This window comes from Loxodonta africana, chromosome 10 (assembly GCF_030014295.1).
Source record: "Loxodonta africana isolate mLoxAfr1 chromosome 10, mLoxAfr1.hap2, whole genome shotgun sequence".
In the NCBI taxonomy this organism is placed as follows: Eukaryota; Metazoa; Chordata; class Mammalia; order Proboscidea; family Elephantidae; genus Loxodonta; species Loxodonta africana.
In genome coordinates this window covers 34,381,955-34,393,650 of record NC_087351.1, presented here as the reverse complement: position 1 = coordinate 34,393,650, position 11,696 = coordinate 34,381,955, and the positions used below count along the sequence as shown (strand labels likewise).

At 41.8% G+C, this 11,696-nt stretch overlaps 1 protein-coding gene across 1 annotated transcript; it reads right to left on the bottom strand.

Moving 5' to 3' along the window:
• Positions 1-3,961: 3,961 nt before the first annotated feature.
• Positions 3,962-11,495, bottom strand: NGDN (neuroguidin). Its single transcript, XM_003420992.4, has 11 exons — positions 11,221-11,495; positions 10,796-10,855; positions 10,107-10,178; positions 6,839-6,976; positions 6,502-6,586; positions 6,367-6,419; positions 5,988-6,111; positions 5,724-5,892; positions 4,793-4,949; positions 4,593-4,650; positions 3,962-4,138 (listed from the first exon to the last, which is right to left on the bottom strand). The coding sequence occupies exons 1-11, from the start codon at positions 11,230-11,232 to the stop codon at positions 4,119-4,121; spliced, it is 948 nt and encodes a 315-aa protein (XP_003421040.1). The 5' UTR covers positions 11,233-11,495; the 3' UTR covers positions 3,962-4,118.
• Positions 11,496-11,696: the final 201 nt, after the last annotated feature.

Here is an 11,696-nt window from a genome sequence, read left to right as displayed (position 1 = left end):
ACTGTCCAGTCCTGCACCATCCTCACAACTGTTGTTATACTTAAGCCCATTGCTGCAGCCACCGTGTCAATCCATCTCATTGGGGGTCTTCCTCTTCGCTGACCCTCTACTTTGCCAAGCACAATGTCCTTCTCCAGGGACTGGCTCCTCCTGATAACACGTCCAAAGTATGTGAGATGAAGTCTTGCCATCCTTGCTTCTAAGGAGCATTTTGGCTGCACTTTTTCCAAAACAGATTTGTTCATTCTTCTGGCAGTCCATGGTATATTCAATATTCTTCAACAACACTGTAGTTCAAATGCACCAGTTCTTCTTACGTCTTTTTTATGCATTGTCCAGCTTTTGCATGCATATAAGGTAACTGAAAACACCATGGCTTAGGTCAGGCACACCTTAGTCCTTAAAGCAACATCTTTGGTTTTTAACACTTTAAACAGATCTGTTGCAGCAGATTTGCCCAAAGCAATACATTGTTTGATTTCTTGACTGCTGCTTCCATGGGTGTTGATTGTACATCCAAGTCAAATGAAATCCTTGACAAATTCAATCCTTTCTCTGTTTATCACGATGTTGCTTATTGGTCCAGTTCTGAGAATTTTTGTTTTCTTTATATTAAGGTGTAATCCATACCGAAGGCTGTAGTCTTTGATTTTCAACAGTAAGGACTTCAAGTCCTCTTCACTTTGACCTAGAAAGGTTGTGTCATCTGTATATTGCAGGTTGTTAGTCTTCCTCCAATCTCAATGCCACGTTCTTCATATAGTTCAATTTCTCGGATCATTTGCTTAGCATAGACTGAAGTATGGTCAAAGGATACAACCCTTACACACACCTTTCCTGGCTTAAACTATGCAGTATCCCCTTGTTCTGTTCAAACGACTGCCTTTTGGTCTATGTACAGGTTCTTCATGAGCACAACTAAGTGTTCTGGAATTCCCGCTCTTTGCAATGTTATCCATAATTTCTTATGATCCACACAGTTGAATTCCTTTGCACAGTCAATAAAACACAGGTAAACATCCTCCTGGTATTCTCTGCTTTCAGCCATGATCCATCTGACTTCAGCAAAGATATCCTTTGTCCGTCCTTTTCTGAATCCCGCTTGAACTTCTGGCAGTTCCCTGTCGATGTACTGCTACAATCGCTTTTAAGTGATCTTCAGCAAAATTTTACTTATGTGTATACCAATGATATTGTTTGATAATTCCCATAACCCTACTTATTCCTATTTTACATATTGAGAATCCAAGTAAAATGGATTCTCTAGTTCTCATGGTACTCGAAAAATTGTTTTGTGGCACTGGTACAAATATTCTCAGAAATAATTCAACTTTTTGTCGGAAACCTCTTTCAAACAATACTTGTCATCCAGAAAGCCAGAGATAACAAGAGGTCATGGGACTAAAGCCTAAATTGAATTAATATGAACTCTACAAAGCAGGGTTTTTTGTCTGTTCTGTTCACTGCTGTCCCATCAAGAGGCCAGAACAGCGTCTGGAACTCATAGTTTCTAACAGAAATGGGCACGGAGCAGAGGAGCGCTAGACATTAGAAGTACCTAGGAATGTTTTTTTTTAATAGGAAAAAAAATAACAAAGACTTTCATGACCCCAGGACACTTGAGGTCGTCCATCCTCTGTGTGTCCCAAGCACTGGTACTCCAACTTATTAGCCAAGTGTCTGAGTTACCTCACTTTAAACTGAGATATGTTTTGTAACGATTAAGTGTAAAACACTTAGCTCAGTATGTGATGCGAGGTAAGCTCTTCAAAAAAAAAAAAAAAAAAAAGCACCTTATCCCTTCCCTTGGCAGTTTTCATAATCCAAAAATCATAGTATCTGAAGACACAAATGCGGCAGTCCTAACAGAGAAACAAATGCAGTGGTCCTAACTAAAGCTTTTTTTTTTTTTCTTTTTATTGTACTTTAGATGAATGTTTACAGAACAAACTAGCTTCTCATTAAACAGTTAGTACACGTATTATTTTACAACATTGGTTAACCTCATGACATGCCAATACTCTCCCTTCTCGACCTTGGGTTCCCTATTAGCAGCTTTCCTGCCCCCTCCAGGCTTCTCGCCCTTGCCGCTGGGCTGGTGTGCCCTTTCAGTCTCGTTTTGTTTTAAGGGCCTGTCTAAACTTTGGCTGAAGGTTGAACCTCAAGAGTGACTTCATTATTGAGCTAAAAGGGCGTCCGAGGGCCATACTCTGGGGGTTTCTCCAGTCTCTGTCAGGCCAGCAAGTCTGGTCTTTCTAACTAAAGCATTTTTGAGCTGAACCACTTGTCCAGTTAGTTTAGCCAGGTTAGAAAATCTCCAAATCTGTTCTTATAGCTCTTCGTCTACATTTATTCAAGGAAATACAAGTACGAGGCCCCTTGCACAATAAGATGTTCTTCTTTTAACTCTAGAATCAAATAGTGTTGGATTCAAACACATGTCAGGCTCCCTCAGATCTGCCAGAGCCTAAGAGTTAAAGGCTCTGGAACCAAATCCATCTGGGTGTGATCTATGATCTCTAGGCTCTCTGATTTAGAGGGAATCTCAGAGATTCAGTCTAGCCCATTCATTCTTCAGTTAAGGAAAATCAAGGCCAGATATGTTAATTTGCTCAAGATCACAGAGTTAGCTGAAGACAGCACTAGGACCAGTCTGCTGACTTCTTCCTGTCAGGCTACTCCCGACTGAAAACAAAACTCCTGCCCCAATCAGGCCCAACAGTATAAATCAACCAGGTTTTAGTGATGTAATTACCCAAATTATATTCTTCTCCATGACACTGCTCAGGAGTGCAAGGCATAAAAATTAGCTTTTCATAAGACCCAAAACCCTTTAAAAAACAAACAAAAATTCCAATGACTTCATTCCACTCTTCAACTTCTATCTCTTTCTATCCCTTTGTTTAAGGAGCCCTGGCAACACAGTGGTTAAAGTGTTCAGCTGCTACCTAAAGGTCTGTGGTTTAAATTCACCAGCCACTCTGCAGGAGAAAGATATGGCAGTCTGCTTTCTAAGATTAAAGTCTTAGAAATCATCTGGGGTAGTTCTACTCTGTCCTATAGGATCACTATGCATCAGAATCAACTCGACAGCAATAGGTTTTGGGTTTTCACTTTTTACAGTACCCAAGCCCTGATGAGAAAAAAAAAAGATACCAAATATGGTAATGTACTCTTGGGTCTTTTAAGATAGGACACTGAAGGATTTTTCTCCAACAGAGGTCCCTCTCTGGATGGAATACAAAATCTCAAGATATGTAACTCCCACCAGTCTCCTGGTTTGGCTGTTACCTCTACAGGATTTTCATTCTCTTGGTCTTCAAGCTGGGAATCTTCTGTCTACCTGCATACTGACATTCTCTTGCATGCTCTCTGTAAAAACGCTGGCCTTTAATGACTCTGGTAAACTGAGGCCTTAGTTGAAGGAGGCTGAGAGAGGCTGGAAAATGCAAGGTTAGACTGATTCTTTGCATTCCAGTTTTCTCGTTTACTATTCTCTCTACTCAAACTTTTGAACTCTCAATAACTGACCAATGATCAGCCTTATGTTCACTATTTTAGAAAGAAAAGTACTCAGAAGTGGAGACAAGAATAATTCTTGCTAATAAGAGAAGTCCTATCTTGTTTTTGAGTATAGTCAAGCATCAAAGAAGTTCTTGAACCACTAATGCCACCTGGTGGCCAGCAAGATATATTAACACAACTTAAAATTCACATACTTCAGATATTAAGACAATAACAAATCATACAGGAAGCTGGGGGTCACATGGGTTGGAAGAGTTGATTATATTACTCTAATCTCTTGATATTTTTGTAAGATAACCAATTTCTGGAAAAAAATTTGTCCTTAAGGACAAATACATATAACCACTTTCTCTCACCCCCAAGAAAATCTCGTCTTTGCTCTTTCACCACCCCCTCACCAAAAATGTCGCATACCCAGCAATTCACTCACAATACGTGTACGAAGGGTGCTTTAATTCATAAGTAAAATCAATTTTATTAATAAAGATCTTCCCACATGTCCAAACAATGAATTCCAAGAATAAAAACCTACATACAGTGAAATTAGAAGTATCCCAGGATGACAAAAAATATATAAACATGTACACCCATAATCACCGCCGCCTCCGAAAACCTGAAAGGAAGGGAAACCAAGAATGAGGCAAAGGACAGTTGGAAAAGCTGAAGGGACAGAAAAAAAAAGGACATCTAGAGGAGACAGGATCAATAGGAGTGGGTCCCCTGGGCGGTATCTTTATATCCTCCCAGACAAAAGATTAGAAGTAGGAATCACACTGAAATGTGATAATTGCTCCTTCAAGTGACATTTTTTATAATACTACTCCTGGAAGCCTGTACAGGAGCTGTGGGAACTTAGAAATGGGATCCAGATATCCCTTTTGTGAATGGTGCTAATTTCCAGTTTGGGAGAGAAAAAAAAAAGAAAGCCCATCTAAGGAGACTTGTACCCATCACAGAAGATACTATAGAGGTTGGTGAGACCTAGGTTGACAATTTCAGAGAGCTGGCATCCCAATTCACACTTCCCACCCTGCACTTGATCACCTAAGCCCTAGCCTTTCACTGACCTTTCTTCTTCCGACCTTTCTTAAGGATCTTCTTCCGCTTCTTAATAGGATTCTGGTCCTGGGGACAGATGGAGAAGTGGAGAAATGGCAGCGCACTTCCAAGTATCAGCATCCCTTCCCACGTTCTTCATGGTAATAAGACCCACACATGTGCAGCTGAGAGCATGAAGATCCCCTTCCACCCTGTGTCTCGACCTCACCTCATCAAGATGAGGGGTTCCTCCTGTCAAAGCACTGATGTCACTGAAGTGCGTGAGGGAGTGAAGTTGTGAGCTCATGACACTTGCTCGTTTTCGCCGCCCTTTCTCTCGCTTACTGACACTTAGACGCACCATCATGCTCTCCTCATAGTTAACCCTGCCAGAGAAAGACGGACACTGTTTGCAGTAGGCTCAGACAATGGGGACAGAGAGCTGCAGCCAAGAACTCGGGCCCGGGTACTCATCCCTTGTTCGGATACTTCTCAGGAAATTTCATAGTACATCAATAGAGTATTTAATAAGGACAAACAGCAGCAGTGTGTTTCCTCAAATATTCTCTGTGCCAGGAGTTCCCTGTTCTCTAGAGATAAGCCCATAGCCTAGCCACAGAAATTTTAAAAACAGTGTATCAAGAAGTTCTTATATCCCAGCTCTATAAACATAGGGTTCCCTAAATGAAAGCTTCCACCCAAATCTATCAAGTGCAGAGGCTGCTATGTGAGCAAAGTTGATGAGTCTGTCTTAAGTCACAACTGCTCTTCTACTTTTCTTCCCTGAACTTATCTAGAACTCTCAAGGTCGTTATAAAAACCTGCCTCTATTGCCTCCTCCACAAAAGTGAAAGCTGTTGCAGTGAAGTACAGAATTTTAATGCGCTACTAGGGGAGCTGTCTACATTCCTCTTCACAGAGCATCTGCTTCAGAATGTGACACCTCAGTCTAAACAGGTGAAAAACAAAATAAAAAGACATGTTTTTTAGTTACTATTCTGTTCTTCAAACCCCTAATTCTTAGAAACTATTGTCCCGAGTTTTCCACAACACTTCCTATATGAGTGGTCCTCTTGGTACCAGACTTAATTATATCCATCCAAGGCACCAGGACAGGTCTCCAGAGTGCAGAAATAGTTTCTAAATGCAAGGGTTCAGACCTGTGTTGGTCCTCCTGACTCTGGCGAGTGACGTGAGGATGCCGAGCGTCACGGATTTCCTCTGGAGCATCAGAGTACTGCTCCTTAAGTTCCCGTATGACAGAGCTGCTCAACGCCCGTTTCTTGGCTCGTTCCAGGCGCTTCTTCTCCCGCTCGGCTTCTGTTTCATCTATATGATAAAAACCAGCAGGGGTTATCCCAAAACAGAGAAAAGGAGAAGAGAAATGCAATTCACACTGAGGAGTCCGCAGCCAAAGTTCATACCATAATGTACCGGAACCAAGCGTGGAGGAACATATTTCTTAGATGCTCCTTTTACAGATTTCTTCCCCGAGGCCTCAGACTGGCCTTCCTCTGCTTCATCTTCTTCCTCATCCTCTGAGCTCAGCTACGAATAGCACACAATGTCCTCAAGCTTAAGAAGTGTTAGTTAGGCAAATGAGAAGAAAAAGCACAGCCAGAGTAGCCTGGGAAAGCAGGGACATAGACAGAAGAGAGGAAAGGGAATCTCACACTCAACTGTTCTAAGGGACCAACTGGGAAGCACCATTAATAAAAGAATCCCAGGAGATCCCGGGTCACTACGAGGCTCATTTAGGTTTAGATTCTTCAGGGAAATCAGGAAGACCATGCCATCTCTTACCTTGCTCATCATATTGCTGGGATGAGGCTTAAAGCGAAGTGGGTCATTTTCACCTGAAATAAAAACCCAGGAGGTTTTACAAGATTTGGAACTCTATGACGGTCCTCACTTTACCCTGTAGAGTCCCCCACTTACTGAGGCTGCCTGTCACTGCAGTCTTGACCAGTTTGTCAATTTGATACTTCAGTTTTTGGTCCAAGGGACGAATCTTTTCCAAGACCTATAATGTAGTAGTTAAACAGGATTGCATTCCCTTTCCAAAATTAAACACCCACCAAGGTCCCTATATTAAGTTGCTAGATAAAGCATCTAAAATATGAACAAAGTAGGGCAAATAACGAGGAAAGTACTTTGTTCATTTGGTTTCCTTACTTAAACATGAGAATACCCATTTAAACGAGAGCTACTGTGTGACATGCCTGGAGTTCAGCATTTTGAAACTTAAAACTCCAAGATGCCAAATGCTTCATACCGTACGAATCTCCACCAGTCTCAAAGCTGCAGCATGTCCCTGAAGAGACCCTCCCGAGGCTTTGTGTAAGATGAGGTGGCTCAAATCCATAAGGTACATGAGCAGCAGCTGGTCTTTCACTTCCAAGAAGCTGAGACCCTGAGATGAACAAAAGAGCTGAGATGTAGGTTCGGTTTTGGCAAAACACTCAGGAGGAAAGTGTAGGTCAGGCAAGACGATGTTTTTTTCTAAGTTCAAAATTTCCCCAATTGGTTCAAATAAGGTGTCCGTTAGTAGTTTCAAGGAAGTAGTTGTACTTAAGATGACCAACTGAAAATTATGCCAACGTGAGAAGCAAAGCACTGAGAATTACCGGGAGACAATAAGGGCAGGAAAATCAATAAAGGCTGTAACAGGATTTCTCAACATCAGAGCTAATGACATTTGGGGCCAGATAATTCTTTGTTGTGGGGGGATGTTCTGGGCATTATAGGATGTTCAGCAGCATCCCTAGCTTCTACCCACTAGCTGTTCCCCCAGTTGTGACAATCAAAAATGTCTTCAGATATGGCCAAATTTTAAATTAATATAATCAAAACAACTAACTACTGACTTTATCCCCATACCATGGAATTGTAAATACAGATAAAAACAACAATCTATATGGGCTGACATGGAATTAGTTCATGTCAGCAATTGGTTCCAATTGTAGGGGAAGGGTATAATGCACATACTTTTATATGCACAGAAAAACGTCTGGAAGGTGGCACACAATTAACAACTGCTACCTCTGGGGAGTGAGATGAGGAAAAGGAAGAAGTGGAGTGCTTGTATTGTCCAAAAAAAAAAAAAAAACAATGTTTTTAGTTCTAGAATATATTACTTTTGTAATAAAAATTTCTCTAATAAATGAATCCAGTGATTATCTTGGATGGGTGGTTAAAGCTGATTTTTAATCTTCTTTGTGTTTTTATGTGCTTCTAAAATTTTAAAAAGAATTACACTTACAGGCAGAAAAATCAAGCAAATATTACACAACATTTTGTTTTGTTTTTTAAATAAAAGTCATGTGTAGGTACTAATTTACTGACAAAAGTCCACAGTCATGGGGAGAACTATTCCAGACACGTTAAACACTTTGCCCACTATTACAGTCAGTAAGTGCAGAGCTGGGATTCAAACTCACGTGACCCCAACACCTAAGCTCTTTTTTTTTTTTTCTAGTTATCTTTAAATCAATAATCTAAGCTCTTTACGTCAGCGCTAGTGTGGTACAGGAGAACGAGCAAAGGATTTAAAGTCAGATAACTGGGATTAAGTTTTGAATCAGGCATTTGGTAGTCAAATATTGGGTAAGTCACTTAACTTTGTGACTTCAGTCTCTTCATCTGTAAAATATGTGCAGTATTTCTTCCTGTCTCAAAGAATAATTATGAGAGTCAACTAACATAAAATGGAAGTATTTTGTAGCCTGTAAAGCACCTAGGAGTCTCTGGGTGGTGCGAACGGTTAAGCACCTGAATAGTAACTAAACGGTTGGTGGTCTAAACACACCCAGAGGCACCTTGAAAGACAGGCCTGGAGATCTGCTGCTGAAAGGTCACAGCCTTGAAAACCCTACTCTGCATACATGGGGTTGCCATGAGTCAGAACTGACTCGATGTCAAACAACAACAACAATGCACCTAGAAAAGGTCTTTGGTCATGAAAGATAAGTTACTAAGTATCTGCTCAATGGATAAACAAGTACATAGCGATATAAGGTACATGCTGGGAGCCCATCTAAAAAAGGCACTAAAGTGGATCAAAGCGTGAAACCCAAGACAAAGACAGCTAAGAATCTGAGAAGCAGGCTGTCCTGACATGTTTGGGAATGGCAAGTTCAGATCGGGTTTCAAGCATATGAGAGAAAAACAAAGAAGGAAGAAAAAGCAAAAATAAAAATACCGGGGGTGGGGGTGGGGGGAACAGAGGATAAGAACAAAAATGAATGATGAGAAAAAGAAAATAATACACTAAAAACATAGTTCATAGTCTTTCTATAATGCATAAATTTCTTGTAACTCCCCTGCTTAAAAACCTTTCTTTGATTCTTTTTGACCTACTACGATTTTCACGCTGTTGTTGAGGTATGGAATGCTCTGCTTAAATAATACTTTAGAACAAAAGCTCAACATATCAAACAGGTAACACCAAAGTTTTTTCAATGCAGGCAGGGATGAGGGGTCCACAGCCCTCCTTCCATAATGCCCCACACCCAGCGATCCCTCAGAAGGTTCTACAAGACCTTAATTTAAAAACTACATTTCAATTCTAGGATGCGCATCATTTTCACATTTTAACATCTCTGAAATCAGAACGCATCTTTCCACCAATGGTATTACATCATAGATTTATAGACGCCATTTTTGCTTAGTACATAAAAAAGTGATACATCCTCAATCAATAGCATCTTATTGTTGTTGCTGTTTAGTCGCAGGCGAGGTGGCTCTGACTCATGCTGGCCTTATGTATAACAGAACAAAACAACGCCCAGTCCTGTGCCATCTTCATGATCATTGTTATGTGTGAGTCCACTGCTGGTGACTACTATTAGTGCCTTCCAACCTAGGGGTTTCATCTTCTAGCACTGTTATCAAACAACATTCTATTGTGATCCATAGGGTTTTCACTGGCTAATTTTTGGAAAGAGATAAATCAGGCCCTTCTTCCTAGTTTGTCTTAGTCTGGAAGCTCCACTGAAACCTGTCCACCCTGGGTAACTCTGCTGGTATTTGAAATGTTGGTGGCATAGCTTCCAGCATCGCAGCAACACATAAGATACCACAATACAACAAATCAACAGACAACAGCATCTCAGAAGAAATATTGTAGTAATCCCTCAGCTGGCCTACAAGGCTCTTCACAGACTGACTACTTTCCCAGCCATTTCCTACCACCCTACAAACCCAAAACGTACATCCAACCACACTAAATGACTTAAACTCCTTTCTCAGAATATCACGATGCTTTCAGGCCTTTGTGGCTTTCCATATATTGTTCCTTTTTGTCCCTGACTCCTATTTATTCTTTAAAATCCTGTTACCTCCTCTGAGAAGCCTTTCCTGACTCACTCTGCTCCTCTGGCAGTTAATCTCTCCCCCAGGTTCTTACAGCACCTGCCATATCTCTGTAACACAACTGCTATTGCTTTTATCTGCCTTCCCACTAGACTCAGTAATAAACCTACAAAGGAAGAACTACTGAAAACATCAAGTTAAGTGATGCTTACACTTCAAGTGTGTCTTACCTTCTCTGTAGGATAGGCTCCAGCTTGAACTTTTTTTGTCAGCGCTTGCACTTGAGCAGTTACAGCCATCACCTGAAATCAGCCCAAATAAAACAGGTGACTAGAAAACATCACGTCAGAGGCTAAAGAGCAGACGTTAAACAGTGCCACCTTAAAAATATCTGAAATGCTACAGTATTATCGTATTCTCAGTTATGGGATACTACGGGAGAAATGGTTTCTGATCATTCTACAAAGAGCAGAAAAAAGTTTCCACCTTACAGAGAAAAATCTTGAAGAAGAAACCTTCTTTCTAAACCTTGGGGAGGGGACAGGGAATGGGGCCGTGGTGATGGAGGAACTATAAATTTGTACTGGTTGTAACTTACAATGCATGAAAAATATATAAATGTACACTAGTTGGGCACCCAAAGGGTAAATCATGCCACCTTTTCCAGCATCTGTTCCTTAGCTACAAAAACAAGAAAACTGATTTATGATTCAGGGGTCCTTTTGGAGTGTTCTGTGTTCCTCTGAATACCGAAATCAATTACTTTGAAATCTGGCCTAAAAAGTTTTTCATTAAGTCATTTTACTCTTATGGTACTGGCTAGCATTCAAATATCTGCCCTTAAATCGCCAAAGTTTGGAGGTGGACCCCACAAAGACAATCCGTGACTAATCTATCCCTAAGAAGTGACACTACTCACCTGCTCCTGGAGGTTTTTCAGAAGTGTCAGGGCGCTTGGCAGGTCTGACTCTAGCACCTCCTACAGAAGGGCGGGGGGGTGGGTAAAGAAAAGCCGTTTTTTCCTAAGAATTATGAGAAAATGGGACGTCCGGGGCTGAAAACACCCTCAGATCACCCAAGACTTCGAGACTTTCCCCTCCGGTGCACACGCTGCCTCGCCTCATAGCGGGCCTGCCCCTCAGAGTACAGAAGGGGAGCGGAAACTCCATCCCCAAGTCTTCCTACAGCTGCTTTTGCCTCACTGGGCTGGAGAGGCCGCCTCCCTGAATAGACGTTCATCACCACCCTTCCCTAACGACAACAGTCTGCCCAAAGATGCCTTTAGCCGCTGAGATGAAAGGGAACATGCTCAAGAGCGACGCGAGGAAACCACACGACACTCACCTGCGCCGCCATTTTGCAGACCCGCCCCTTCCGGTGCCGTACTTCCTGAGTGACCCTATCACCGTGATAGATTTGATAGACAACCGCAGTTTGCAAACCTAAGCCAATAGGAATAGGAGCACTCTCACTTCCGCCCCGAACAGGACAAACGAAAGAAAGGGCAGGATCCAACCAATGGAATAAAGGAACCGACTAAACACGTCAGACTCGGGAGGACACCTGGAAAAAATCCGTTGCGGTGGAGTGGATTCCGACTCATAGCGACTCTATAGGACAAAGTAGAACTGCCCCACAAGGCTTCCCTGGAGCGGCTGGCAGACTCGAACTGCCGACCTCTTGGTTAGCAGCCAAAGCTCTTAACCACTATCCCACGAGAGTGCCTCCGTTAGAAAGAAGCATGTCCATTGGGTAAAACGATTGAAGAAAAGCCAATAAAAACTGGGCAAATAACTGATTGACAATATAATGGCCCAATG

What these genes read in the sequence shown, in the direction of transcription:
- NGDN (XM_003420992.4), bottom strand. An exon ending in TGCAGTGACAGGCAGCCTCA is followed by an intron (nt 6,420 to 6,501) that starts GTAAGTGGGGGA and finishes TTTTTATTTCAG; the next exon opens with GTGAAAATGACCCACTTCGC. An exon ending in CTTGGTTCCGGTACATTATG is followed by an intron (nt 5,893 to 5,987) that starts GTATGAACTTTG and finishes TTTATCATATAG; the next exon opens with ATGAAACAGAAGCCGAGCGG.